General features: G+C 40.4%; 1 protein-coding gene across 1 annotated transcript in view; it reads right to left on the bottom strand.

Moving 5' to 3' along the window:
* Window positions 1-23005, bottom strand: part of NR5A2 (nuclear receptor subfamily 5 group A member 2) — a 97631-nt gene extending 74626 nt beyond the window's left edge. The window contains exons 1-4 of the mRNA XM_088447896.1: window positions 22921-23005; window positions 18244-18362; window positions 16796-16937; window positions 12205-12851 (exon numbers count right to left, since the gene is read on the bottom strand). Of these exons, the coding sequence (XP_088304022.1) occupies window positions 12205-12851; window positions 16796-16937; window positions 18244-18362; window positions 22921-23005 (993 nt within the window). The remainder of the gene's footprint in view (window positions 1-12204; window positions 12852-16795; window positions 16938-18243; window positions 18363-22920) is intronic.
* Between the last annotated feature and the right edge of the window lie 1681 nt (window positions 23006-24686).

A 24686-nucleotide genomic window follows, 5' to 3' on the forward strand; every position in this document is an offset into this window, starting at 1 on the left:
TGCAGAATCACATCTTAAGCCCTGCCCCCTTCACGGAGACCTGCGATCGCCGCGGGTATTCTCCTCATTCTGCCCACTTCACTAGGAAGTGGGCAGAATGCGGGAAAAATACCTACCCTTCCGGGGGGTGCGGGGGGTTACCCGAAAAATCGGGAGCCTCCCGCGAAACCGGGAAGGTAGACATGTATGGGTTATGTCTGAGCTGCAAGTGGATATGTGACTGATTTCATTTATACAACTGTCTGCATTAATAAGGTATACTTTACCTGTCTGAAATGGTCAATGTATATGTCAGTATATATATATAGATTACATCTATAAAGTGGAGAAAGAAAAACTGGTGCGCTAATCACTCAGGTGTTGTCTAATATAGAGACTTGCTGCTGACACTAGAAGGATACCTGCAAATCACCCTCAAAAAGGACCAAAAAATACAAATAAGGTGTCTGCGCTAATCACTATATCAAAAACATAGGCTGTGAAAATTATAAATATATTATTGTTTTATTAAACATATGAAAAAATTAACTACAGTTCAACTCTAAAAACATATATAATCATTACACATAGAATGAAAAAAGAAATTGAATGTTACATTAATAATCTAATATGCAGGTAGTGCAAATCACCAAACAATGGTTCCACAGATGGAATACAGCAGTGTAGTTGGTCAGAGAACACCTTGACATGTTTCTCCCCTCTTGCAGGGTTTTTTTCTTCTTTACCATTTGAAAAAACTCCTGCAAGAGGGGAGAAACATATCAAGGTGTTCTCTGGACTGCTTTTTCAACTCTTGACCAACTACACTGCTGTATTCCATCTGTGGAACCATTGTTTGGTGATTTGCACTACCTGCATATTTATTACCCACCAGTGTTGCAGAGACACACTGACGGACATTGCTGAGCCTGTTTGTGTGGACCATCATTTCTGCTATCTGTTGCCTCCGCTGGACAGGGGGATTCTCCACAGAGGCAGACTAACCAGCCTTCACCCCTTGCGGCCTGATAGGGAGTCGCTGAGGCACAAACGGCTCACCATCCTGTACAGCTTCCCTGCCTGTGAGCCATTGGAGCTACGCACAGCCCCGCAGTTAGCCGCCGGAGCGGCGCTGGTCACAGGGACCAACATCACACCTACTTGTTTCTATTTGTCTGGGAGTCGCAGGAGCAGTTGGTTCCTAGGGAGTCTTTGGAGCTTTGAGTCCACTGGGACAGGTGAGATACTGGACTGCGGGTTTTGCTCTGGAGACCCCCCCGCTATTATATTCACCAAATTAAGATTTTGTTAGCTCTATGGCTCCGTAATTTAGGGAGTCACTATACCCTATATCAGGTTTTAACAGAGTGACTAAACCTACTTTACAGATTTATATCATTCTGGTTGCCATTAGCAACATATGCTGATTACCATCAAGGCTCTACATAGAGTTTAAAACATCTATCTTTTTTCCTATGATATATTGGAAACAGTATGTGCTTAGATTATTAATGTAACGTTCAATTTCTTTTTTCATTCTATGTGTAATGTATATATATGTTTTTAGAGTTGAACTGCAGTTCATTTTTTCATATGTTCAATAAAATAATAATATATTTATAATTTTCACAGCCTATGTTTTTTATATAGTGATTAGCACAGACACCTTATTTGTATTTTTTCATCTATAAAGTGTAGATGACACCTATCGGTCAAAGTGGAGAGTTTGTTATTAGCTAATATTAACTAATATTCAAGACAATTCACTAAGAGCTAGTACTGTGCTGCTTGAATATAGCCAGTCAGCGCCTCAGTGATGTCACTGACTCCTAGAGGTATATTTACTACAGTGAGAGTTTTTAGAAATGGAGATGTTGCCCATAGCAACCAATCAGAATCGAGCTATTAACTTCTAGAAGGTGCTAGTTACATTTTAAGTAGAATCTGATTGGTTGCTGTGGGCAACATCTCCACTTCTAAAAACTCTCACTTTCGTAAATATACCACTAGTCATGGATGCCTCCACTGAGTGTATACTGCAGGTGGGCATGGGTCTTTCTGTTAATTAATATTTTAAAAGCTTTATAAATCAACAATATTAGCATAAAAATTGACTAACATATTTGTTCTGTTTGCAGCCTTATTAAAATTTGGGTTGCAAAAAGACTAAAAACCCAACATAATTTTTAAATGCAGGTAAGTTGCATATTAATACACAGTGGAAACCATGATTTCTATTGCACTTAAATCTGTTTTCAATAAATCTTAACATGTAGCACGAAAGCTAAGATCAGATCTAGCAAAAAAAATAAAAAATAAGTGGTACTTTGAATTTGGACATTGGCAGGGACAGTTGGTGCAAACTCTGGACAGTTGGTGGTAACAACAAATGGGAAATATTTGGATTTAGCTGTGTGGACTACAGGTGAACTGCTTTTTCTATGAACTGTCAATTTTAATATACAGCATTCATTCCTGGAAGGTCTTCTTAGGCACATAGATTATGAACGGGCAGATGATATTTGATTCATGTTATCTAATATAAACATTAGCGCTATATGATTATGCCACCTATTCTTATCCCCAATTCTTACCCCTTGCATGGTAAAAGTGCAAATTTCACAAGTATTATTTGGGAATTATATTAGATAGTTTACTATACTATATTAACATTTCATACTGTGGGCACAGAACATTTTTATATCTTAAAGAGAGCTTACATGCATGCATCTTTTTATATTTTCTATTATATAAACTGCACATCTACTACATAATGGTATTAATGGAAATGGACATGTCGCTGCTATTTGTGTACTTAGTCAGTGAGAATATTAAACTAAAGCCCCTATTGTTAAATTGAGAAATACTTAAAAATAACCCTTGCCCCTTTGAATGTTCCCTGTGATATGGAAACACTATCTGGATAATATTCATGGCTATCTATTATCCCACTTCTATATTTAACCCTCCTTTTGTTCCTACTTGGCTCAAATTACTGGAAGTGCTAAATATAAAAAGGACCGGGGGGGGAGAACACTTTATTCCTTATATTTCCTCTGTTTATTCGGCAAATCCAAATCCACAAACTCTTCTCTTTGGGGTCGATTTAAAGTTAGAAGGGTTTTAAATAGCAAATAATGGTTTACGTCCATGGCACAGGGGTATTTTGCTAAATAAAACTAATTTTAATTGTATTAGGACTTCATAAAACGATTAAGAACAGCAGGAACAATTTGTAGCGCAAATTAACATTAACTTTCAATTGGATACAATAAGCATCATTTATGAAGGTGAAACTCATGCACTGCCTGTAGGGCATTTACCATTTGCTCCTTTATTTGTGCTAATGCTCCCACTTCTATGAGCTAGTGCACGGATTTGCAGGTTCCGATAGGTTTCATGAAGTACTATGGCTTTATATAAACAAAGGCAGAGCATGAGGTGTAGGCCCAGGTGGTTTCTATGAGGATGTGTAGTGATTTGCAGGCCACAGCGACATTTGCAGGTGTGAAAAATGTTGCATTTTCTCATGGGAAGAGATTGACAGATCGGGGTGTTCCTTAGTGGGTATTGGCTAAGTGCATGAATGCATGTAGTTAGGCACCCATACGTGTAGTTCCCTGTGCAGTGAAACAGCATTTTTCACACCACAAAATGACTTGAATATTACATTTCCCTAGAGATAATGGAAAACGGGCCTCTGGCGTAAACTTTACATAGAAGGCCTTTACAACTGCCAAGCAAATTTGTTAAAGGAAACCACTTTTATAGGTGTTTTCCAACATACAAAAAAGCCCCATTCCAAATGCACAAAAAGCCCACATAATAAACACAGATGGTGATAGATGGGGGTGAGCACTAAGCACTAAGGCCCTGATTCAGAGCCGGACCCACTGACCAGAGCGCTCGCTCTGAATCAGGGCCGTCCTAGTTCACAGCTTATGCGAGTGTCCATGATGATGGTCGTGATGGTCAAGACCATCGCGACCATCGGGCTTGCGACGAGACCCTTGGGAACGCCTCCGTCTGGCAGACACGCCTCCGGCATGCCCACCATAGGGGGCATGCTGTCAGTCACCATCGACAGCACGCCCCCTTTGGTGCGAGACCAGGAGCGACAGCTTGGCTGTCGCTGTCCGGGTCTCGCGCATGCGCACGACGGAGCTCCCTCCGTCGTGCGCATGCGCATTGGGGTAACATCGACCCGCTTGCCAGCGTCCTGCACTCGCGAGCGGGTCTGAATGAGACCCTAAGTGCATTTGCAGTCAGTAAACCTGCAAAGAAGATGCAGCTTGATTTCCTGCGGTAGCTACCAAAACCATGTAAGGGTTGCACCTAAATAAGTAAATGAATAAAAAACACTCCACCTACTCTGCATTTTTTTTATCAATGCCTTAAATGCCTCTGCAAATACTAGGTAAGTTAAGAACACTGTAAAATGATGATAACATTTTGCATTAAAGTTTTATTTTTGGCACAGTCATCTAGACAAAGCATTTCATGCTGTTAGAATGCCAATGTGTCATTATGCAATGAGAGTTTAAAAAAGACACAACTATGTCCCATTAATTTTTTTAATTTATTATTTCTTTAGGCTATTGTTGAAGAATGAAAATAAATGAGTAGATCAGCGGTAGTCCTTTTGTTGGGTTTGATAATGTTTCTGATAGCTGCTGAGATCTCTTCAAGGAGGAATTTCTCTGCCATGCAGCACCTACATCCAGGGCCGTAACGAGGGTGGAGCGACCTGTGCCATGGCACAGGGCACCGCAGGGCAGGGGGCACTGTTTGGGCCTGTCAGTTTTCCTGTTTATTATCATTCTCGCTTGTAGCTTCCCCTTCTTTTATACCCAGCATCTCCTGGCTTCCCCTCTGTTCCCTGGCCCTTCCCCATGAGGGAATTGTTATGATTTACCGCTGGACCAATGCCCGGCGGTTGGAATCCCGACAGCGGCATCCCGGCAGAGGAGGAAATCCCAATCGTCAAAGGTAAGTATATACTAACCTATTTCTACCCCCTAACCCTCCCTTAGGGGTACCTAAACCTAACCCCACTTCCCCGCCGCCTAAACCTAAGTACCCCGGGTGGGTGCCTAACCCTAAGTCCCCCCCGGGGGTGCCTAACGCTAACACCCCCTTCCCCTAGCCTAAACCTAACCTCCCAGGGGGGTGCCTAACCCTAAGTCCCCCCCGGGAACCCTAAACCTAACCCACCCATGCCTATCCACGCTCGGCACCCGGCGTCCCTTCGATCAGGATGCCAGGCGTCGGGCTCCCGGCATATGTCTAATGACAGGCGTCGGCATATCGACGCCTGTCTTTAGACCCTTGCCGGGATATGACAGTCGGGAATCCGGCTGTCGGGTTTAGGTCCACCGGCTTCCCGACTGCATACCCCCATGAGCCATGGCCCTTTTTCAGGTGCACTATCTTATGTCCCTATTTAAAAAATGGGGGGGGGGGCGCCAATGCTCTCTCTGTCACAGGGCACCAAAAAGTCTAGTTACGGCTCTACCTACATCTTTCCAAGCCAGCCTAAGACTGGGGCAAAATTTTTATTGCAAATATTGTAGCATTACCAGCTAAAACATGCCATATTTCTCTATTATTTATCTAGTGTGTTTATTGCCCCATGGTGCACCCACACTGAGACACTGACGTGAAGGAGATGCTGTTAACAGCTAGTATGGTTTACAGTAGTTATCATCTGCAAGATGGAAACCTCTCAATTCTAGCCCCAACACTTTACACAGTATCAGGACAGAATTGCATAGGGCTTATCCATTCCACACACATATTGGACCTCATTCAGAGGTGGTCGGAGGATGCAAGCGGTAGCTCAGAAACTGGGCGGACACTTGCATCCTGACCGCCCGCCTCTGTTTCGGTCGTTAGGCTGTGTGTTTACACCCACAGCTCTAACGACCGCTCAGGTGATGGTCGCGATGGTCAGAGACCATCGTGACCATCGGGGCTTACGACGACACCCTAGGGTAGGGTCTCACTTGTCGTAAGCCCCGGAGAGCTTCTGGCTCTGTCAGAGCCGGAAGCTCTCCACTGACATCACTTGTGATCACTTGTGATGTCAGTGGGGCCTCCCCCAAACGGTAGGCGTTCCCATGGGAATGCCTCCGTTTGGGCTGCCACCCCCTCCCGGCCCACCTTCCAAACGGGGCGAGCTGTCAATCAACATCGACAGCTCGCCCCCTTTGGAAAGCGACCCGCTACGACAAGCTCTGTCGGTCGTAGCGGGTCTCACGCATGCGCATGAGGGAGCCGGATCCCTCGTGCGCATGCGCACTGGCCAAACATCGAGGCGGCCGTGCGGTCGTAGACCATACGGCCGCCTCTGAGTAAGGTCCATAGTTTTTTGTCTTCTTCTCTTGTTTTGAATGTTATCTTGACCTAGCAGTAGACTAATTTTTTGTTTTAAATATTTATACAAATATGTATTCTTTACTGCATAACTGTGCTTGATATTACATCTTTGGACACAGTAGTGGGGCTTGATAAATCAAAACAGACTTTACAAATGCACTGAGGGTTACCGGACCAAATGAAAATTCATGGTAATTTGGTCACAATATTTCTTTCTACTATCATGCAAAAAAACAATGATAAGTGTTTTTAAAATTTGCCCTGTACTGCACCTGCCACCTGAGCTGCTCGCAAGCCATTATAACTGGGCACACCAGCTCACCTTCTCTGGACCACTAACCACTAGCATCCTAGAATGTCTTTCCCCACATAGTGCGGGAGTCATGTATCAGCGGCGGGTGACTAGGCTGGTACTGTCCTCAGGACATCCCACCTGGCCGCTCCGCTTTCCTTACAGCCATATATATATATATATATATACAGTCAGGTCCATAAATATTGGGACATTGACAGAATTTTCAGATTTTGGCCTCTATTCACCACCACAATGGTTTTGAAATGAAACAAATAAGATGTGCTTTAACTGCAGACTTTCAGATTTAATTTGAGGGCAATTACATCCAAATCGGGTGTAGGAACGCTGTAGGAATTACAACAATTTCAATATGTGCCTCCCACTTTTTAAGGGGCCAAAAGTAATGGGACTATCAACTCAAAAGGTATTTCATGGACAGGTGTGGGCTATTCCCTCGTTATTTCATTATCAATTAAGCAGGTAAAAGGTCTGGAGTTGATTCTAGGTGTGACATTTGCATTTGGAATCAGTTGCAGTCAACTCTCAATATGAGATCCAAAGAGCTGTCACTATCAGTGAAGCAAGCCATCATTAGGCTGAAAAATCAAAACAAACCCATCAGAGATATAGCAAAAACATTAGTTGTGGCCAAATCAACTGTTTGGAACATTCTTAAAAAGAAAGAACGCACCGGAGAGCTCAGCAACACCAAAAGACCCGGAAGACCACGGAAAACAACTGTGGTGGATGACAAAAGAATTATTTCCCTGGTGAAGAAAAGCCCCTTCACAACAGTTGGCCAAATCAAAAACACTCTCCAGGAGGTTGATGTATAAGTGTCAAAGTCAACAATCAAGAGAAGACTTCACAAGAGTGAATATAGAGGGTTCACCACAAGATGCAAACCATTGGTGAGCCACAAAAACAGGAAGACCAGATTAGAGTTTGCCAAACAACATCTAAAAAAGCCATTACAGTTCTGGAACAACATCCTATGGACAGATGAGACAAAGATCAACTTGTACCAGAGTGATGGGAAGAGAAGAGAAGGAAAGGAACTGCTCATGATCCAAAACATACCACCTCATCAGTTAAGCATGGTGGTGGTAGTGTCATGGCATGGGCATGTATGGCTGCCAATGGAACTGGTTCCCTTGTATTAATTGATGATGTGACTGCTGCCAAAAGCAGCAGAATGAATTCTGAAGTGTTTCGGGCAATATTAAATGCTCATATTCAGTCAAATGCTTCAGAACTCGTTGGACAGCACTTCACAGTGCAGAATGACAATGACCCGAAGCATACTGCAAAAGCAACCAAAGAGTTTTTAAGGCTAAAAAGTGGAATGTTATGCAATGGCCAAATCAATTCAGTGACCTGAATCCGACTGAGCATGCATTTCACTTGATGAAGACAAAACTGAAGGGAAAATGCCCCAAGAACAAGCAGGAACTGAAGACATTTGCAGTAGAGGCCTGGCAGAGCATCACCAGGGATGAAACCCAGCGTCTGGTGATGTCTATGCGTTCCAGACTTCAGGCTGTAATAGCCTGCAAAGGATTTGCAACAAAGTATTAAAAATTGAAAGTTAGATTTAGGATTGTTTAGTTTGTCCCATTACTTTTGGCCCCTTAAAAAGTGGGAGGCACATATAGAAACCATTGTAATTCCTACACCGTTTACCTGATTTGGATGTAATTACCCTCAAATTAAATCTGAAAGTCTGCAGTTAAATCACATATTGTTTGTTTCATTTCAAAGCCATTGTGGTGGTGAATAGAGGACAAAATATGAAAATTCTGTCAATGTCCCAATATTTATGGACCTGACTGTATATACATACACACACTTTCCCTAATATATATTCTTTCTCAATTTTGTAGCTGAAAGAGCTGTGGTCATTACCTAGAGATGGAGGGGAGGGGTCTATAGGAAGTGTTGGACAGCACTGTTAGCATTTTGCAGAAGATGAGCATAAGGTAAATGACCAATTTGTGTTTATAAAGTGTGAGATGTCATGGCATAGGCAGGTAAAACAGCAATAGAAAACTACAGCATACCTTTATAAAACACACATACCATTAATACACCTCAATCCTTCATGTGCGAGACAAGTAGCTGGAAAATGACTGCTGTTTTTACCAACTAGCAGGGAAGTTGTACAATTCAGTTGCTTGCACAATAGAATCACTGCTGTGTCTGCTCGGTGCGATCAGTAATTGAAAGAACAGACCTGAACGTTCCTTTCATAAAGCCTGTTAGAGACATTTCCTGCTTTTATAACTTAAAAAAAACTAAGACACTTCTAGCTGCCTAATTATATGTGACTTGTTAGCCTAAATAATTAAATATACTTTCAGCACTGCTGCAGAAAATCTGGGTCTCATTCAGACCCACTCGCGAGCGCAGGATGCTCGCAAGCGGGTCGATGTTACCCAAATGCGCATGTGCACGACGGAGGGAGCTCCGTCTTGCGCATGCGCGGGACCCGGCTAGCGACAGTGTGATGTCAGTGGGGGACTTGTGATGTCAGTGGGGCCGGCCCCAGACGGTAGGCGTTCCCATGGGAACGCCTCCGTCTGGCCAGCCACGCCCCCGGCACGACCACCAGAGGGGGCGTGCTGTCACTCACCATCGACAGCATGCCCCCTTTGTAGCGAGACCCATAGCGACGGCTTGCCCATCGCTATCCGGGTCTCGCGCATACGCACTGGCCCAACATCGACCCGCTTGAGAGCGCTCAGCGCTCGCGAGCGGGTCTGAATCAGGCCCAGAGTGTGCTTCTTTAATGCAACCAAAATGAATTAACTCTTGAACCTTGGTCAAAGGCTGAAAGAAAAAGTTAAATGGAGAAAATATCACCAGTTGTCCCTCAATTCATAGCTATTGAACACATATCTATCTATCTATTGCTTCTTCTGCATCAAATTCATAACTACCTCATAACTATCTATCTATCCAGGGGCGTTTCTAGAGAGGAGGGGCCCCGTGTGCAGTCTCCGACACGGGCCCCCTCCTCTCCGCCCGGCGGCCAGCAGTGCACTGAGCTGTGCGCGGCCAGCGCCGGAGTTATAGACTCTGGGCACTAGAGTGTGCCCAGAGTCTATAATGAATGCACAGGTCACCGGGAAAATGGCCATGGCGGCCATTTTCCCTGTACTGCGCAAGTGCAAACGACGGAAAAATGGCTGCCGCAGCCATTTTCCAGTTGTTTTACAGCACCGGACCCCCGCGCCGATGTGGGACTCCGGAGAGGTAAGTAATATTATGGGTGCAGGGTGTGCGGTGCGGGGCTCCCCCTGGACCCAGGGTCCCGTGTTCCCCACACACGCTGCACCCATTATAGATATGCCCCTGTATCTATCTATCTATCTATCTATCTATCTATCTAAATTTATTTGGGTACAGTGTGCCAAATAGCCCTTCTCAGTGTACCAGGTTCCAAGAGAATCGGCTGCACAGAGTCTTTTTCACTCAAAATGTGCATCTTAGTCACATAATGAAAACAACTACAAGCAACAAGACTATGGGCCTGATTCAGACCCACTCGCGAGCGGCTGTCCGCTCGCAAGTGGGTCGATGTTATGGACTGAGCATGCGCACGACGGAGGGAGCTCCGTCGTGCGCATGCGCCAGACGCGACGAGCGAAGGAAAGTCCTTCGCTCGTTGTGTCCGATCAAAGGGGGCGTGCTGTCAATGTTGATTGACAGCACGCCCCCTTTGGTGGGCGTGCCGGGGGCGTGCCTCCCTGACGGGGGCGTTCCTAAGGGAACGCCTCCCGTCAGAAGCCGGCCCACTGACATCACTAGTGATGTCAGTGGGAGTGATTTTGGCTCTGATAGAGCCAAAATCACTCCAGAGCTTGCGGTTGAAAACCTCAACCGCAGGCTCCGGCTCGCAAATTCGATGGTCGCGATGGTCGCGACCATCACAATGCACGCTCGTATAGCCTGTGGGTGGTGACCCACAGCTATACGAGCGTCCAGGAGGACGCTCCATGAAAATGGAGCCCGGCCCTCATTCAGAGCGTGCGCTCTGCTCAGAGCGTACGGCTCTGAATGAGGGCCTATGTTGCTAGCATACACTGACCACTGGGGCTTGCGGCATTAGTAACTGTGTGTGCGATTGTATCTGAATCTGTGTAAAATGGGCTCTGATACAAGCAGCCAGGGCTTTTCTTCATGCCAAGTTCCATTGTACTTCATATATCTCTCTGTACGTATGTTATTCAAATTTGTGCGATTAAACGTAGTCTATTGTCTCTGGTACACTGTGTGTGGCTTTTTGCTGCATCTGCAATGCGACTAAGACATTGGGGCCTATGTACTAAACCTTGGAGAGAGATAAAGTGGACTGAGATAAAGTACTAACCAATTAGCTCCTTACTGTCACGTTTCAGGCTGTGTTTGAAAAAATGACAGGAGCTGATTGGTTGGTACTTTATCTCCGTCCACTTTACCTCACTCAAAGGCATAGTACATACTTGCTTACTCTCCCTATTCATCCGGGAGCCTCCCAAAAATCGGGTGGCGCTTTTGGCCCCCCAGAAAAGCAGGCAAGTCTCCCGGACTCCCCGCTCCCCCCCCCCGCAACTTCCACATGATCCCCCGGCAGTGAGGGGGGCAATGACAATGAATTGTGTCATCATGACCCCACCCCCTGCTTCACAATGCCGGTAAACTCGGCATTGTGTAGCAGGGGCAGGGCCAAAATGACGCGATCGAGTGGTCACGCCCCCACTCAGCCCCTAATGTCGGGTAATATCCCCAGCCGCGCCCCCGATGCTGTACCACCCCCCCCATGCCGACCTGGCTGCCCCCTCCTGGATGGAGCAGCCAGAATGTCGGCAAGCATGGCTTAGTACATAGACCCCACAGAATTTAAAGAAAAATATGGTGCGTTACTTATCTTGTAGCATCTCAGTCACATCAACCGTCTCGCTCCATATGGGGTATAGACGCTCTGGGGCATATCCAATTTTACCCTGCAGTTATTTGACAGCCCGGGCCTATTCAATTAGGTCCTGTATCACCACACGCAGTGCTGATTTTTCCTCATAGCCTCAGAAGTTGTGAAGAAAAATGCAGCCTCTGGGGTTTCTCGTACAGGGAAACCCATTAATTCCAACACATGTTATCCCAGGGTTATGGCACGGGGAAAATCCTGAATAATTGAATAGCTCTGGGTGTGAAACACCGAGCTTATCCCAGCGCGGTAAACCTTGCACCTACTTGAATATGCCCCTCAGTGTATGAGGGCACATCTGTATGCCAAACTTTAAAAGATAACAACATAAAAGTAATATAAAGTCACATATTATAACATTAAGTGTAGTTGACATTACATTTAATCAATCAATGTATTGCTGTTCTATGCACCTAGCAAAAAAAATATAATAACGTCTTCACATGCCAGAGACTTGTTCAGTTTAAGAAAAATAAATAAATAATTGTAATAACTAATTATATTACCTAGATAATTTAGTTTCCAACACCACTGACTGCACAGTACAAGTCAGACAATCTGTACAGCAGCTACAGATCTGTCCTACCTTTAGCTCTCTGAAGAATATGCTACTCCTTGCCCACTCAACGATGGAAAACAATGTCTGGTCAGCCATTTTGCACATGAGTCCAAATGTGTTGAGTTTATCATGCTTGCTCCTGTTGGCCTGCTCCTGCTGTAAGTATGACATGATTTTGCTTTGGACTTGAGGCTCATCTGGCTCACATTTCAAGAGTTCCACTATAAGGTGCGGGATGTTGGAAGGGGAGCTGGACTGATAACTGTCCATGTAAGAGTATCCCATTATAGATTCTGGAGAACTGGTATAAGGGTCCGGGTACTCCGATTTGATAGCACGGCTGGGGAAGTGACCATAGGCCTGGTAACCTTGTAGGCTGCCGTGAGGTGGCATAGCCATGCTGATGGGTGATGTGACAAATGGGCTTCTGTCATAGTCTGTTGGGGGAAGGGCGGCATGGTTTAGAGGTAGACCCTTGGATGCTGAGTGGATATTTTGGATAGCAGAAGAAATAGTCAGATCGGTGGGAATGGCTTGGATGACCTGACTCATAGCTTCTAGTTTGAGTCCATTTGCTCGTATTAAAGCTTTTTTCTGTTGCTTGAGAGCACGATCCCGTTTGTACATTGGCCCAAATTTGTTCCTCCCTCCACGCATCCGGTCTGCTCTCACAGCTGTAGAACAAGAAGAGTCTTACATTCAAGCTAAGGCACAATTTTATAATTTCCCTGATTTTAACTATAACTTGTTTTACATCAATATGTTATTGTTTAAATCACTGATACTGTCATAATCTACTTCAACCCTTAGATCTTCAATAATAACAATGAATAATAATTTAGTAATTAAGTAATTTAATCAACAATATTAGTGCTACATTTGCTGCAATTCATGTATTATAAGGAATAAAATTTACCCTACTGTTGATAAAAGTGTGTTTGTGATAATACAGCCTCTGCTGTAAATTATATAGTTATTACGAGTCACTGAGGAGTTCTGTGACTATAAAACCACCCAGACCATATATAGGACATTGAACACTGAGATGACATCATTTTCCTTTAATTTACAGTTGGGTGTATATTATTCACAAATGTTCTTTCTGAATGATGTCCATTACCATTTACACCTAAGCAATTTGCAGTAGTCTATAAATATAATACATAACATTGTTGATATCATGTTAAATGAATGTAATTCACTATGTAAAAGCACCAGAAATAAATATTTTGCCTTCATATAGGCACTGAGCTGTATCATATACACTATGCCCTATATTATTTTCTTTTTCTCTCTGTACATTAACAATAGCTTTCTTTTTTCTGTTTTCATGTATACTTTATTTAATGTAATAGGGGTACATCTAAATATATCCAAAAACGTAACTGTCATTTTGTCAGCTCGTCGCTTTCTTAAAGCAGAAAAACAATTTTTATTATATTTTTTCAATAGCTTCTGAAAAGCAAAGTCTTCAGTTTTAGGAGTAATTACAAAGAATGTGCTTCAGTTGCTGCCAGGGGGGGTATTTTAATGGGGTTTGTCACAGCGGTGAGTTTCATTGTGGTGCAAGTTTAATGGTATCACTTGTGACACTGACTGAGCCTACCTTGGCCACTGGCTCTTATGCAAAGGAGAGATTACAGCACCATTAAAAATGCATGGGGATCTCAGATACACATCTAGCATAAAGGCTTCTGCAATTAATGAATCTGAGTAATTTATAGACTACAATTTAAGTTTAATGGGGCTATTAGCAAAGTATACACTGTGGTGTCATTACATGGAGCATGAGTTATAGAAGACAGTTGCTTTAAAATAGCTGTACATGCTATGGCAATGCTGTGAGTATTATTAAGATGTAATGAGAGAGAGAGAGAGAGAGAGAGAGAGAGAGAGAGAGAGAGAGAGAGAGAGAGAGAGAGAGAGAGAGAGAGAGAGTGATGTGGAAAGTTTAACTATAGCAATAATGTGTGTGTGTCAGAGAGACGGAGAGAGTGTGTGTGTGTGTGTGTGTGTGTAAGAATGAGTGTGTGAGGCTAATATATATATATAAATCGTTATTTTTATCTAAATAGACAGTGATATCTGATATAATTAATTAAAAATCAGTGAGTCATTATGTGAATTCACTTTTCTATCTATCTATCTATCTATCTATCTATCTATCTATCTATCTATCTATCTATTCATCTATCTATCTATCTATCTATCTATCTATCTATCTATCTATCTATCATCTGACTATTCATCTATCTACACATAGACTCACATTTTAGATGTTTAAAATTGAATTTGTGAAAAAAATATTTTTTCTTTCAAACTATTGTAGGATTCCTTCAATAATTAAACACAGAGAAAGATTTTTATTTTTTTTATTGGGGGGGGGGGGGTGAACATAAAGTTCTAGAGGAAAAACCAGTGTGCTCTCACATTTCCCTGTCTGCCACGTTTATTTTTCTTTTCAGGCGTTCTATATACTATACTTTCCACATCTGGAAACCTATAAAAGTGTCCTTTTTATTTTTTAAGTGAAAAAAGTTTGAAGTCCCAAATGAACAGATCAGTTGCAGAGTGATAATCAAAAAATGTATTTGTGGTTTGGTTGACCTGGGTCTCCTTTCTTTCAAACTGTTTTTGCCAAAGGAAATGCCGTCTTCAATGACATAAGAGGTGTAGTATTAGTGAAAACTGTTCCTACTGCACTACATTTCTGCTCATTATAACAGATTTATAATCCTTTGCATAATATAAATTACTCTTATAGTTCCGAAAAAAGGATAAAGCCACCTTTGGACAATGATATTTAATAAGCCTTTTAACAAATGTACTTTTATTCAACTAAACCTATCCAGCCTACTATTGCTTCTGTTCTTTAGAGAAATGAGACTGGTGATATTTGTCACTCTTGAAGCACTCCGGTGCAACCAAAAAGCCAGACTTAGGGGGATTGATTTGCAATCTCCTAGTCATAATCTCGTAAATATCAAATTGTGGGATTAAAACACAATGACTTTGAAAGTAATGTTACAGCAAATTAAATGAACATGTTGGTTCTATTTTATATCACCTTGAACACTATGTAAGAAATGTAGTGTGACTATTGCTCTTTGTAAAGGCGGAAAGGAGCAGAAAAAAATGTAATTAAACTCCTATCTGTAATCTGCAGTGTGAAAATTCAAGTTAAGGAGGACCTGTTAGCATTTATATGAATCTATTTTTACATACAGTAGTGCTCCCCCTGCCTGGGTGTGTTATTATACAATGTTAAATGTGTTCCTGTGTCGCTTCCTTTACATGGGACAGCAATGATGTAGTGGGATAATTCTTTGGGATTCCCTGGCCAACTCTCAAGCAGAGTCAGCATATTTGCATACAGCACATGCGGTGTTTGTATGCTCTTTTTTGAGCAAAATGAGAAAATAAATATTCCTGCCTTAAAAAAGTCACCGCAGTCCAACACGGTCTCTGCAAATAACATTTGTTCAAGAAATGTGATACACTGCAATTACACATTTTTAAATAAATTATGTTTTTCAGAATTGCTTTGCCAAATAGAAAAAAAGACATACAACAGTCAGAGAGAGGCTTTTTTTAAACATTATTTTTAGCAGTGCCATGCTAATACGCTAACTTGTTATTCTAATGTAATTTAGATGGTACCATTCCATTGCTAGCTACAGGTACATAAACACAGAATACACCCGCAAGGATCAGGAAGTGCATGAATGGAGACGGATGTGTTACATACACATGTATATATGTCCAAAATGATAGCATGCAGTTCATAGTAATGTACTGGGAACAGACTTTAAAGCACCCATGTGTATGCTCCCATAGAATCATAAAAATATATTTTAAATGTGTTCCACGTGTGTTTGTAACAAATAAGTGCAGTGGGCATGGATGGGGTTTTCATTGTGAACATTAATGTCATCAGTAATAGCACAGAAATCCAGAAACAAACTGAGCCACAAAAAAGTAGCCATAAGCACACATGGTACAATTTACATTTCTCAGTTTGGTCAATTTAATTACATTGACTAACTATTGATCTGTGTGAACACTATACCTTATCAAAATGGAAAGCAACTTAATTTGATGATTGTAATGGGTCAAACATTGACAATGTGTGGGTCATCTTTCAATGTGACTGTGCTAACATTGCATCCCTGTTGTTCGGTGAGGTGTCTGAGCCACTAGATAATTGCAATTCACCATAAACATTTGCCAAATAATCAGGCAGCAATTCGTGTCCATTTCACCCTTAACTGCCAAGTTCAACCGTACCTGTATAATGTTGATCTTATCCAAGGATCGTAGTCCAGTTTTTATTACTAATGTATACATAAATGATCTATCTATCTATCTATCTATCTATCTATCTATCTATCTATCTATCTATCTATCTATCTATATTCTTTCAGAAAATAAATACAGTATTGTTATGTATTGAATGATTGTATACAAAGCCAGAATCATACTGCAAATCTTTAATGTGAGTTTGACTAATATATGTAGCCATATGTTTGGTGAAATATAGAGTGTATACATCTATGTTTTTCTTTAGGTGTTTTTGCACATACCTTCTCAGCTGTGCTTCCCGACATTATTATCTTACCTTCCAATTTCATCCCCACACTCAAACATTTCTGGAACCTGCAGTAAGGACACCTCTTCCTCTGGGTCTTATCAATCTGACAGGTTTGGTTTTCAATACAAGTGTATCTTTTATTGTTCTGAACTGTCCGCTTGAAAAAACCCTGGAGGAGTAGAAGAGACAGAATAATCAGCATATACACAGGAAGAATGCAGAATGCCTTGTCTTTTACAACAGCAAAACTGTATATTTCCAGGCCATTAGCAAAATATAACTCTAACAATGAACTAAATATGTCATTTTTTTAAATAAAAGAAAATGTACAGTTAAAGTACAGACTATCTATTTTTAAATAGTGATAATATGTTTTGTAACATTAATAAACATAAGTTCAGAACTAGCAATATTTGCAAATCCATAAACATTTCTCTTTTGCTTTGTACAGAATGACTTATTTGTTTTTCAATAGTCTCTGAGCAATATCTGAGAGATATTATTTTGGAAAATAGCTTACACTAAGCCAAAGAATAGCGCTTGCAGTTTAGTTACTGTGAAGCAAGGAGTGATCATGTATGCTACAAAATGTAAATACTTTAAATCAACACTTCTAGTTTCCTCACTTATAATACTTAGAACCTCTATGCAAATATGCTGTTAGACTAACAAATATACATTATATACTGTACTTCATTTTGTACTTGCAGTTATAATGACTGGATTGAATATTATTAAACAGTGGAATACAAAAATGTTAATTATTTATGCATTGTCAAAACTCATGCTAATACATCACAAAAATTATTTTTTAAGATGTCTGAAAAGTATATATTCAGTTTGAAATTGTGTAACGCTCTTACTTAAAGTCGTAGTGACTCAACCCTGTTTGCGTTGTGTCCTATTTTATAGGGTTAATACCAGAGAATGCTTGTTAATTGGCCTTGATGTCCAAAACAACTCTAAAGTGTCCTTATATGTACAGTTTTTGAAGTTTATTATATACATTTCTGTACTGTTTATGTACAATATATATGGACACTTAGGTATTATTTTCAAGCATATGATACTATGTATATGTGTGCATGCATATGTGAGTGCATATGTGTATATTCCAGAAAGTCCTGAAAAGCAGGATAAGGAAAAGCAAATAATTTCTGTTGCTTGCTGAAATGATCATGCAAACAGACATGATCACTAAGTTTCTCCAGAATAATGTTATGAGGAGCGCTTGCTAAATAAGAGAGAAATACTGTGTGAGGAGAGACAGATGTTCAAATGTAATTTAGTATATTTTAGTTAATGTACACCCAATTATACTACAGCCTCTTGTGCGGAATGCAGTTTGTGTGTGTGTGTGTGTGTTAATTATATTATATATGTACCCTAAAGAGAGACAAACTTTGTGTGTAAATATAGTACTTCAGGTAACATAATCATAACCGGACAGCACACTACTATTCACAGCTCCGCACCTTGCAACTCTCGCAGGTCAGCAGTCCATAATGATATCCAGAAACCTTGTCCCCGCAGACCGGACACAGCTCCTCCAGGTCATCATCGTAAGAGTATCCCATCATTTTAAATTGAGACACTGGATGAAGATGAGGGCACAAAACTTAGTACTAGTTCTACAGGAAGAATTGTAATGACAAATGACCTAAAACTGATCACTAAGTGTAGAATGTCTTACAATATTGCACTTTATATATATTTAATTATAAATTGTATACTTCTTATATATTATAGATTCCTGTGTATCTATAACAGTAATATGTCAAAGCATGTCCTACAAAAATGTTAATGAACTTATCCATCAACACAAGTGATTACCATTGTGAAAGTTAACTTCTGCAACAAGGTTCTAATGTGTTGTCTATCTCCTAAGTCAGTTGCTATCCCTTATATCCAGTGTACAATGCATGCTGAACACAATGTTTCCAATATGATAATGGAACCCCCCCCCAACAAAAACAAAACAAAGAAACTGGTGACATTATAATTAAAATACAGTCAAATAACCATTACAGAACAAAATAAATTGATTGCTAAGCTAAGTATGATTCTGCGGCTTTGTAAAAGTCTATTACATGGTTCCTTCTACTTGTTATCATGCTGTAGTTGAAGAACATGTGTGGCTACGAGAAATCAATAGCTGAAGAATTCTAGGATTTACTACCCAGTGACCCATCCGTATCTTAGTAGTAATTTAAAAATACATTAGCAAAAGGCCCTTAAATTGAAAGTTGTCCCTAATAAAATATCCCTTTTAATTTACTTAAAATTGGATGAATAAGAAAGATATGTTAAAAGACAATATTATAGCCACATAATCTCCTATTCCCCATCTATGTATACCATAGATAGATAGATAGATAGATAGATAGATAGATGCAGAATTAATATTAATTCATCTACAGTGTGCAATACAATGTTTTATGACTAGAAATGTTTAATCTAAAAAATAAAATGTGTTTAAGAAACAGAATACATGCAAAATAATCTGTATACTACATTAGTGAAGTATACAGATATGAAGACAGCAGAATAAATATGATGAAGCAACATAGACTAGAACATATACATGCATGTACAAATACTAATTAATGGTTGTTATTACCAAATATGCCAATTGTTTGTGTAAATAGAAAGGTATCAATATGTACTCTCAAAGTACATACCCAATGTCTAAATATATCCTTTCATTCGAAAGTAAACTCAAATGATGGAAACTAATAAATGAGATTTTCATAAAAATCAAATATACTTCTGCTTCCCTAAAACTATATCGGATTTCTCATAGAAGAGTGCATCTAGTACATTAAATGTATATATTTCCAGATGAACCGATGAGGAAAATCATTTAAAAGCTCTGATAGCTGTGCAGGTGCAGACATTATTATATTCCTGAGAGATGTCTGCAAACAAAGTTACATTTTACTCACAACAAAATTGAGTCTGGTCAGTGTCCACATACAAGCACTCAAATTTAATTTAACATCTTTTTCATCTTACTAAGTACAGAAAAATGTAACCCAACTATATTAGGATATAATTAACAACATCATAAAACACACTGTTGTGCAATTTGCAAACCACTTATTTAAAACTTATTTCTAACAATATGGAAATTATTTTTCAAATCATTTCACAAGTATCTATCAGCACATTTTGAGATGAATGAAAGTTTCCAATGCTTTAAATTTAGGAATTCTCAATGACTGTACTGTTTGTCAATAATACTAACCTCTCAAGCCACACTTACATTGAGACTCATAATTATCATATGTTTTTTGATTGCAAGTTCTATCCAACAGAGATGCTTCTTTGTAAATGTGGTACCACAAAAGTAGCATACACAGAATATATATATATATATATATATATATATATATATATATATACACACATATATATTTATGTATAGATATACTTACTGTAGCCAGCATTGGAGTGTAAGGCAACAAAAGTAAAAGTAAAGAAATAGTATCTGGGGTCATTAAAACTTAAAGGAGTATAGATGAAGTAAGTGTGTGTGTATATGTATGTATATATATATATATATATATATATATATACATATATATATAAATATATATATATTCACACTTGAACTGTGTATTCAGTGCATACAATATAAACTTAATTGCTGCTTGTTGTATATGTAATATGTGTCACACATGTTTTCATTGTAAGCTTTTGGTTTATAATGTTTACATTTTTTTTCACAAGAAATTGCATTTCTTTTTTTACCAACTTAACTTGTAAATGACTGTAAATTAAAAAAACAATGGTGAAACACATTATACAATACATTATGTAACAAGATATCCATATGTAATAAATATCAAAGATTTATTTTAAATACATAAATATGCTACAGTTGTTTTCTTAAAAAAAAATATGTGAACTATAAACAAAATTTACTTGAAATCATTTTTTATCAACTTTTTCATTATAAAGCAAAGTTTCAAATATATGCTATAAGAGAAAAAAAAATCATTTTGAATCCAAAGGATTGCTTGTTTTGCACTCGTTATACGAGTCAACTCGAATTAGGCAGATATGCACATTCCATTTTAGTGTATATGTAACCCTTGTTATTTTACAATCTGCACAGTCAACTCCAATTACATACTGAATTTTTACAAAATGCTCAACAGTGTTTTGAAATAACAAAAATCTGATAGGAACATTTTTAAATACCCAATCTGCCTTTGTCACAAAACTGTTACATTGTATAATGAGGGCCAGTCAGAAATTACAGATTTTTACTGATATTTCTAAATACTTTCTACAGACACATACAACAAAAAAGTCTAATAGGATATATTTATCTCTATTCAAGAGCCACAGCAATAGAAACATGTGGATTGTTCAAATCTCTTCTCTGAATCCAGTCACTATTAGCCAAACATACAACATACATAAGGCAAGCATCTTTTACATAATCTGTCAAATAAAGCATTCCCGTACCAGTTATTGGATAAGGAATGGTCACAATACTGTAGAATGCTATCATGAACTGAAAAAGTGGAGCAGTTTTAAGATACGTAAAATAAACTAGAACTGTATTGTAGGTGTCTCCATATTTTTTTACATATTGGCAAAAGTCTAGCTCCAACAAATAACGGGACTAGCATACACTCAGCACTCTGGGATCTCACCCAGGCAGGAAATATCGGGACTAGCACCCACTCAGCACTGTGGTATCGCACACAGGCAGGAAATAACGGGACTAGCACCAACTCAGCACTGTGGGATCTCGCTCAGGCAGGAAATATCGGGACTATCTCCCAGTCAGCACTGTGGGATCTCACCCAGTCAGGAAATAACGGGACTAGCAGCCACTCAGCACTGTGGGATCTCACCCAGGCTGGAAATAACGGGACTAGCAGCCACTCAGTAATGTGAAATCTCATGCAGGCAGGAAATATCGGGACTAGCCCACACTCAGCATTGTGGGATCTCACCCAGGCAGCAAATAACGGGACTAGCATCCACCTAGCATTGTTGGATCTCATCCAGACAGGCAATAACGGGACTAGCACTCAATCAGCATTGTGGGATCTCACCCAGGCAGGAAATAACGGGACTAGCAACCATTCAGCACAGTGTAATTTCACAAAGGCAGAAAATAACGGGACTAGCAACCACTCAGCACAGTGTGATTTCACACAATCAGACCCCAATAATGCAAATACTGTGAAATTCCTACGTGGGCATTAAGACAAGTGCACATTACTTATCGCTTTGATCATGTATTTCAATATAGTATCCTTCCCGGAATGTGTAACATAAATGTAATAATGTATCCTCGTGCAGCTGACATGAGAGAGCCATTACCATGTGTGACCATCAATGTTCTCCTAATACGCTGCTACCAACCTATAGTGGGATATCCTGTGTTCATATTGTCATATCCCCGTGTCAGGGAAGCGGGGAAGGGTACAGCTGACACAGTAATGCGTGTTATGTGCCCTATGCTGCATACAGCTGTACTAGAGTCACTTGTCAACACACACATGCTTATAGCTATACACAAGTATACACTTTACAAACACACATTGCGTATTTTATATATGTATGTGTATATGTATATATATATTTAGTGTACATATATGTGTGATTTTATTGTATATAGATACATATATTTGTATGTATGTATTTGTATGTGTATATAGTGCATATATATATATATATATATATGTGTGTGTGTGTGTATAGATACATATATTTGTATGTATGCATTTGTACATATAGTGTGTACATAAATATATATACTTTTTTATATACAGATATATATTTGTACACACACACACACACACACACACACACACACACACACACACACACACACACACACACACACACACACACACACGTGCTTGCACATTAACTTTATTTTCTAATTAACAGTATATACTGTAGCTACGTACATACGTCCAGTAACATGGGGCAAGCTTCAAATAGCATAGGACATGTCTACATACACACAATTAGTACATGTAGCCAGCACCATTGAGAACAGTACATGTGTGATATAGTAACAACATTACAGCACACACTAGTGACTTATACAACAGTCAGCAGAGCAATAAGACAATAAGCAATAAGTAACCAGAACAACGTCACACAAGTCGGGCACTTACCCTGCATGTTCTCTGGCATCTGCCCCGGCTGTTCCCCATGTGACCGGGACAGCCCTAGGGCTTCGGACTCCACTTTGGGCAGCATGGCTCGGGCAGGGAGACCTCCACCTGAGGCACACAGAGGGACCAGGGTCAGACCCCAGCACTGCGGATAACGGGACCTACACCTGGGCTCAGCTGCGGAAATGAGGGTGAGGGGCTGTGGGGATTGATATAAACTCTCTATGAGGTGGGAGTGGTGAGAGGTATCCCCTGAGGCAGCATTGGGTGTACCAGTGGCGCCGTTGCAGTGCTGGTGGCACTGGGCACTCTACTGGGGTGGTCAGAACTGGGCACTCTGCTGGGATAGGCAGCACTGCTGTCAGGCTGAAGGGACAAGGGTAGAGGTGTGGGGTTCTCATAGAATAGAAGTAACACTCTGTGCCAGTGTATGGTGGGCTCAGGTGGACAGGGCAGCACTGTCACCTCTGATGTGTGTAGTAAGAAGGGAAGGACCTCCTCCTGACTCCCCGCCCAGGCTCCCTCTGATCTAGCAGCAGCAGCCTGCCAGCCTGTGCTCTCTTCTCTGATCCCTGTCACTCTCTGTGCTGTGGGCTGAATCTCTCCCCCCCCACATACTTTCCTCTCATCCAACCGCTCTCCCCTCTCACAGCCACTCCTCCCTCCTCTCCCGGACCGCCGGGCTGTCTGTCTCTCTCTCTCTCTCCCTTTCCCTCTCTCTCCTCTCGGTGATGATTTGTGAATTTCATGCTTCCAGTGTTTACCCAGAGCCCAGCTAGACACTCACCCAGCAGCGGAGGGGGTGGTGAGCAGCTTCGAGAGCGGGGGTTTACATCACCCACTGCCAGCCAGTCAGGAACCTCACCCCCAGTACATGGCTTGTAATTGTAGGATTTAATCTAATATCACCATTGACTACAAATCATGATAACTTCCAACTTATCTTACTGTAAGGGGCATGTGCTTAGGGACCTCCCTTATTTACCTTCTTGACCTCACAATACATATTTTACTAGTGAGACTATATGACACTCAGACTACGTGTATTATTACTATTACTGCATTTAGATCTAACTATCACATGTTACTATACATGATATGCTGAGGTCAGCACTTACTCTTAGGCAGCCCCTGGAGCAGGCTACTTATCACACTTCCAAGCACCCAGGCTAAACGCTCACAAAGACAGCTTTTGTAACTTTCTGGGCAATGCAATTTTTCTATGTCTTACATTATATATATATATATATATATATATATATATATATATATATATATTATGGATGACAATGTATCATCCATAGGATTGTGCTGTGTGTACATAGTGTGCTGTATTAGTCGGCACCCTGCACTGCGGTCACCCTACTATTATACTCCGCTCTTGTCTATTAAATATGAGTGTTGTTTACTGCAAGATACATTTGCGTTTTTATTTAACTTGTTAGTTTATGGAATCCCTACATTCGACAGTATCACAGTATCAGAACATGTCCTTATTTGTAAATAAGTCATGCAATAAGTGTGGTGTTTATACTTTCTCATTGTGAGATGACTTCATACCACTAAAAGACGACCTGCAATTATTACTACACCCTTCTATGTAACGCTCCACCATGTACCCTAAAAAGCAAGGTATCAATTAGCCCCCAATCCTCTTAATCATAGTTTAATTTTGAGTGTTATTTTAGTTAAAAATGTAAAACATTGGAATTGCTTATTATACATTTAAAGAAGACGATATACAAATTTGTATAAAAATTTAATGT

This window comes from Taudactylus pleione, unplaced genomic scaffold (genome assembly GCF_031769625.1).
Source record: "Taudactylus pleione unplaced genomic scaffold, aTauple2 ptg000444l, whole genome shotgun sequence".
In the NCBI taxonomy this organism is placed as follows: Eukaryota; Metazoa; Chordata; class Amphibia; order Anura; family Myobatrachidae; genus Taudactylus; species Taudactylus pleione.